This window comes from Dipodomys spectabilis, unplaced genomic scaffold (genome assembly GCF_019054845.1).
Source record: "Dipodomys spectabilis isolate Male_0828 unplaced genomic scaffold, ASM1905484v1 ptg000009l, whole genome shotgun sequence".
In the NCBI taxonomy this organism is placed as follows: Eukaryota; Metazoa; Chordata; class Mammalia; order Rodentia; family Heteromyidae; genus Dipodomys; species Dipodomys spectabilis.
Window position 1 is genome coordinate 24527294 of NW_024870686.1, and position 6999 is coordinate 24534292.

At 46.2% G+C, this 6999-nt stretch overlaps 1 protein-coding gene across 1 annotated transcript; it reads right to left on the reverse strand.

Moving 5' to 3' along the window:
• Positions 1-903: 903 nt before the first annotated feature.
• Sap30 (Sin3A associated protein 30) lies at positions 904-6427 on the reverse strand. Its single transcript, XM_042701050.1, has 4 exons — positions 5751-6427; positions 4066-4191; positions 2833-2931; positions 904-1237 (listed from the first exon to the last, which is right to left on the reverse strand). The coding sequence occupies exons 1-4, from the start codon at positions 6096-6098 to the stop codon at positions 1115-1117; spliced, it is 696 nt and encodes a 231-aa protein (XP_042556984.1). The 5' UTR covers positions 6099-6427; the 3' UTR covers positions 904-1114.
• Between the last annotated feature and the right edge of the window lie 572 nt (positions 6428-6999).

The window sequence follows — 6999 nt, forward strand, 5'->3', positions numbered from 1 at the left end:
TACAACCGAAGTTTTTACGCAACTGCCTACGATTGCATAATTAAGAGTTAAAAAACAAATAAAAAGGAAAAAAGCAGATACATGTTGAAATTTCAGTGAACCTTGAAAACCTGCTAAGTAAAAGCTACATATAAAATATAGTGAATGATCCCCTTTATTTGATATTATCCATTTTAAAAAAGAATGGATAAAAAACATGGAATAAAAAGCAGATTAGAAGTTTCCAGGGCATGGGGTAGGAAGAGGAAGCAATGGATGTGATGATGTATGCCTATTAAGACAAAATTAGAAGAATGACTAATTCTAGATTCTTACTTCAACTTTCAGAACTGTGCTTATCTTTGCTGGCATATTTTTCTCTTTGGAAAAAAAGTGGCCATACAAACTAAATTATTTGTTCTTTCTATACTTTATTATGTAATAATTAGAAAAGGAAATAAAAGTATGCTTTTCAGTGATGTCTTTTAGATTTTCTAACAAGGAAAGCACTTTAATAATGTCATTCTGATAACCTTAATTTCAAGTCCAATTGTCACAAAGGTAGGGAATCTTTTTTCTGCCAAAGTCCATTGGATAGTTATTTATAATGCCATCTGAGGGCCATGCAAAATTATCAATACAGGAAGATGGTCAAGAGTAGCTGAAGTGTATGTACCGTTCCATCATGCACCAAGTGATTATAAGAGGACCTGTTACAGTAGTAAGGGACCATGTCCCCCAACCCTGTGAGAAAGCAAATGGGTTGCAGCTATTTCTTCTCTAAACCAGTTCATTTCTTGTAATTTAACAAAAAAGGTTACAAAATGAAGCATCTTTATAGAAAATCTTATTAATACTGATTGATCCCTACAAGTCAGTGGAAAAGAAAATGCAAGTTTCACAAAATAAATACACAGAAACAACTATAATAGTAATAACGTTTATTTAAAATATTTTTAATCTAGGAAACTCATCTTACACGAGTTTCCAACTAATTATTAGTTAGAAACAAAGAAAATAAAACCAGAGAAAAGCCTCTGTAGAAAAAATACACAAGGGACATTTCTACATGTGAAAAAACAGTAAACATTCTTAACATCTGAACATCCAAGTATTAGTCTGAATGCCATGACTCCTAGTGGACACCACTATCAACCTTGAGATCTGACTTGTTCTTGTCATTCTTCACTGAGTAGATGAAATATGTTAAGGTGTCTTTTTCATTCACTGGAATAGACCTAAAGTGGCAACCCACTATCTATAAAGAAAAAGAAATTGAGAAAAGATAATTATTTCATCGAAAGAGCTATGAAATAAGAAAAACCATTAAAAAAATTAAATTATATTTCACAAAAAACCAACAAGGCCAAAAATACATAAAAGTAAGGTGAACAAAAGGCATTCTGATTCCAAAGTACACTTTGGTTCACTTTAAATGTGTAGTGATCAGATACATTTTTCCTTTGAAGTTCTATAATTAGCCTTTAGATTAGAAAGCAAATATGTAACTTTTTAACATTTAACTTTCAACACTAATGCAATAAAATATTAGCATCTATAGGCATCATACTAGAGATGATTCAGACACGCATATCTAGATTCTAGAAAATTTCTTACTTTTAAAACAGAATTAGTTCTGGAAGAACTTTTTAATGTCAGCTTATCAAAAATTTGAGGTTTATGTTAGTCAAGTTAAACACACTTAAATGAAGCATATTAAATAATCAGTTTCTTGGTTCTCATTTGTGGTAGAACAAAGGTGACTTCATTCTATCAGTCCATATATTTCATCACAGTAAGTAAGGAACATAGATTTATGAGTTGCACAGACATACAAGACTAGATGTTCTATTATGTTATTTTTTCAATTTGACTGTAGTGTACATACGTAAGTCTATGTTTTAATAAGATGGAGATTTTTTCTGTTCTATTAGCTACCCCCCCTCACTTAAAAAAATGCTTGTATCTCTGGTAAAACTAACAAGGACAAACTCCTAAACTTAAATAACCAAGTTGTAGACCTATTCCACATTAAAACTGAAATTCTAATAAAAACCTTCAGTTTATCGACACTTAATAACTATTTACTGCTTAAATGGAAATTTGGATTTAAAAATTCTTATTTAATATTTTGAAAGCCATTATTAGAAGATGCTATACACAAGCCAGACGTACATGGCTCACACTGATAATCCTAGCTATTCAGGAGGCTGAGATCCAGAGATTGGCAAATAGAGGACAGTCAAGACAGAAAAGTCTTCTAGACTCCATTTCCAAAATAATCAGCAGATACTAGCCTGCTATTATAGCTCCAGTGGTAAATCTCCAGCCAAGCAAGTTAGCCACACAAGTGCAAGGCTCTGAGTTTAAACACAGTGCATGCAAAAAAGAAAAGGCAAAGAAAAAAAGTGCAAACTTGCTATACACTATGTATAATCTATTGAGTAATCATTAAATAAAAGGGCTGGGAAGGTGGCTCAGTGGTAGAGCGCTTGCCTTGCATGCCTGAGGCCCTGGGTTCGATTCCTCAGCACCACATAAGCAAAAAGAAAAAAGTCGGAAGTGGTGCTGTGGCTCAAGTGGTAGAGCGCTAGCCTTGAGCTGAAGAGCTGAGGGACAGCGCCCAGGCCCAGAGTTCAGGCCCCACAACCGGACCCCCCCCCCCCCCAAAAAAAAAAAAAGAAGAAGAAACAATTAGATTCTTCCCTGATTCTTCCTTATTAAGGTTGACCTTTCTAACTAAAATACATCATTACAAAACACAGTATTAATAATTCCTTTTGATAAATAATGACCTCTTATTTGTGTGAACAGGTGTTCTTAAAATTTAAATAGTTGGAAACTTATATATACCTCAACAAGCTGTGCTTTATTAAGTCCTGGCCTGGTTGGTAGTTTGAAGTGTCTTTTATATCTCCTAAGTGTATTTACTTGTAATTGGTACAAATCGACCTAGAAAAAAAATTAATACACATAAATTAGCTCATACAAATTTGTGACTGGTAATGTATAGCAACAAGAATTTCAACCTCAGTGCAAAAATAAGAATCCCATTGTTAAAGAGTTTTTGGGTTTTTTTGTCGGTTGGGGGCTTGAACTCTAGGCTTGGGCGCTGTCCTTCAGCTCTTCAGCTCAAGGCGAGTGCTCTACAGCTTGAGCCACAGTGCCACTTCCGGTTTATTGGAGATAAGTCTCACAGATTTTGCTGCCTGGGCTGGCTGTGAACTGTGATCCTCAAGATCTCAGCCTACTAAGTATCTAGGATTACAGGTGTGAGCCATCAGTGCTCGGCTGTTAAAGAGCTTTTTATATAATCAATCTTTATGTTATTTAACAGTTTAATCTTTTGAGGACAAATGCAAACATCTGAGAACAAAGAAGAGGAAATTATATGGTAACAAAGCTCTACGAATTGTCAATGCAAATTGTGTTAAGATACATCAATGGAATATACTTAATGCTGCATGGAATAGGTAGGGGGATTGAGGTCAGTGGCCAGCCAGACCATTCTGAAAAAGAACTAAAGCAAAAATGGCTGAAGGCCTGTCAAGCAGGAGAGCACTTGCCTACTCAGTGCAAAGCCCTGAATCGGAAAATTCAGAGTCCCCTATACTTCTGGGGAAAAAATAACCAAAACAAAACAAAACAAAACAAAATAAACTTCCAATCTTTTTTCTTCTTGTTGTTTGCTACTAGGGTTTGAACTCAGGGTCTTGTACATGTTAGGCGGGTGTTCTAGCACTTAAATCAGGCTCCCAGACCTCTTTGCTTTTAGTTATTTTTTAATAGGATCTCAAACTTATGCCAATACTAGGCTGGACTGACATCCTTCATCTACTCTTTTGCCACAGGAGTAGGGATGACAGTCATGCACCAGCAAGATGAAGATCTTGACAACTTTTTGTCAGGCTAGCTTTGAACTACAATTCTATGGATCGCTACTTCCTGAATTACCCAGATGAGAGGAATGAGCCACCACTCTTGTATTTTCATTTTACCTGAGTGAGCGCTTGTTCAAATCTTTGTATACAAGTTTCAGAATGGAATACTTCTGTTTACATTTAACAAACAAAGACTTCCATCTACCTCTGGTGTATCAATATCTTGCACAGGCGAGTCACCTCCATCATCATCACTCCCTTTTCTCTTTCTTCTGTTTCGAACACTCTGAATCAAGTTTTTATGATAATCACAAATGTAAAGATGCCTTGCCTGAAACAGAAGAATTCCACAGACTGCTTAAAATTAAGGACTACATCTACCAATAGTAAACTGCAGAGGCTATGTGGACTTACTACAAATACAGGCAAAGTAGGCACTTAAGACAATGACATGGCCTTTCTATTAAAACATGTCTGGCAATGGTATTAGGATGCGGAGTGGAAGGTAGAAGAGAGAGGGTGATCCCAGGTGGGGAGTGAAAGGAGGAAGAGAAGAATGAGAAATTCCAGAAATTCCAGTCCTCTGGGGTTTTCCACCAAACTTTAGTTGAAGGTGAGCTGAAGTTAGTTCATGTTGGATTTTGACCAGTCAAGGACAAAGATAATGTTGCTATTTGGCTTTTCTTCTACTTAAAGACCAGTAGACTTTTTACAACTGAATACTCAAATCATATCTCAAATATAAACTAAACTTTTTTGGGGGGTGGGCTGGAGGGGTCTGGCCGTGGGGCTTGAACTCTGGCCTGGGTACTATCCCTGAGCTGTTTGACCGCTTTGAGTCACAGCGCCACTTCCGGTTTTCTGGTGCTTAATTGGAGATAAAAGTCTCCCGGATTTCCTGCTCTGGTTTGAACCGCCATCCTCAGATCTCAGCCTCCTGAGTAGCTAGGATTACAGGCATGAGCCATGGGCGCCCGACTTACACTAACAACTTTTACAACTGAGCTGCTGGATTTATACCCAGCCTATAGTTTTACAGTTCCATCACTAATTCTCTCTGAGAATGAACTTATCCGTTAGGTGTTGTTTCCAATGAAAACAGCTGAAACGACGTTCACCTGAACAGCTTTCTCACAAACCCTCCCGAAGAAGTGTTGACATTGCGAGAAAGTTATCACAGGGAAACTTTTCAGAAACTTTACACATTTACGTGCTAGGGACCAAGTGAAAAGCTAGGTTGTGTCACCCGTTATTTATTCCTCTTCCAAAGCGAACCTCATCGAGGGTGGGAGGCTCAGGCGTGCGTGCAAATGGATGGAGGAAGAAACTCGCGAGGGCTGCCCAGTCGTCTGCAAATCCCCGCAGAGGCTCAGGGGCCCCGCCCGCTCCCCGCAGCTGCCCCAAGTGCTGACCCCGCAACGCCGTTGGCACCCCGGAGCCCCCCTCTCCTACCCCCCCCCCCGCACCCCGCCCTCCCGGGCCAAGGCGGCCGGGAAGCCCGGCTCCGCTCTCGGGCGGGCTGGGGAGAAAAGCCCAGAAACCTTCCGGACTGCGGTGCTAGGGGCCGGCGTGGACTCCACCGGCCCCAGGCCGGAGGAACTCGGGATCCCGGGGGCCCAGCGCGAGCTCGGGCGGCCACACAAAGGGGCCTCCGTTCCAGGAGGGGCCGCGGGGCTGCGGGACGACGACTCGGCGCCCCCGGTGCGGCGGTCGCCCTTTGTCTGGTCCCTCGATCGGCGCCCGGGAGGGAGAGGGGCGGGGGGCGGGGGGGGGGGCGTCCCGGGCACCGCGGCGGCGGAGGCCGGAGCCGCAGCGACGCCGTGGCTCGCGCCCCCTCGGAGCCCACGCGCGGGGCAAGACTCGAACCCCCGACCGCCCGGCGTCACTTACGCTCTTGTCCAGCTCGATCTTCACCTTCTTCTGGGAGATGCTCTTCTGGATCCGCTTGCTGAAGCTGGCGTTGCCCGCCGCCCGCCCGCAGCGGTCGCCGTCCTCCCTCAGACAGCAGAGCTGCCCGGGGCCCGGCCCGGCCGCCCCCGGGGCCCCGGCCGCCGCGCCTGCCCCGCCGCTGGGCACCTCCGGCCCGGCGCCGGCCGCGGTCCCGCTCCCGTTCCCGGCCGAGGCGGCGGCCGCGGCGGCGGCGGCAGCGGCGGCGGCGGCGGCGGCGGCCACCACGGCGGCTACGGCGGCGGCCGCGTCCCCGCCGCGGCTCATCTCCTCCGGCGTGAAGCCGTTCATGTCTCCGTGCTCAGGGGCGCCGGAGCCGACGGACACCCCCGCCGCCCCGCCGCCCTCGGCCAGGGCTCCCGGGCACCGCTCCCCGGCGGGGGCGGCGGCGAGTCGCTCTGCACCCCTAGGTCCGACGGCAGCACGGCCCGACCCCAAGCGTCCCTGTCGTCCCCGACCTGCGGGTCTCTGTCGACACCGAGGCAGTGGGCAGTGCTGGCGGCTGGCACCGAGCGGCGGGCGGCGAGAGGCGCCGGGAGAGGACGAGGGCGCCCGCTCGCTGTCACATGGAGACTTCAGCAGTTGGACCGCAGCGCGTCCGCCACCCTCCAGCCCTGGGACCTGCGCAGGCACGACGCACCTCCTCTCGCCCCGCCCTCCTCCGCCGCGAGGCAGCACGGGAAGTGTAGTTCTCTGTGGGAGGTGGGACCCAGCTTCGCTCGGTGCTGAGCCCGAGACTCGCGGGAAGGAGAACTACTCATCCCAGCATGCATCGGACGGCCAGGTTGCTTGTTTTTTTGTGTTTTTTTTTTCTTTTAAAGCACTGGGGCGAACTAGAATGTGAGGTTGGGGTTTCCTCTTGGCCTGTCTGCGGGAAGGTGGGCTGTTTGTATTTTGTTTTGCAGCTGTGGTTATTTCACGGAATGGCTCTGACGTCTCTAGGAGAGGCATGGATTGTGTGTGTGCGTGTGCGTGTGGTGGCGCGGCGGGAGGTTTGTGGAATAAAAGTTTCAGGGCCGTTTCGCACTTGTGAGGGGAAAAAGTTTGTTTGTGGTGTGGGAGCGTCGGGCGATTCTTCCGGCCCCGAGGCACGGCAGCTCCCCCTCGGCGGGCCCAGCAGCGCGGCTTGGGGAAACGCCCATCCCGCCTTCCCGCCGCCGCGCCGCGGGGCCGGCCGCCACTCCGTTTCTCC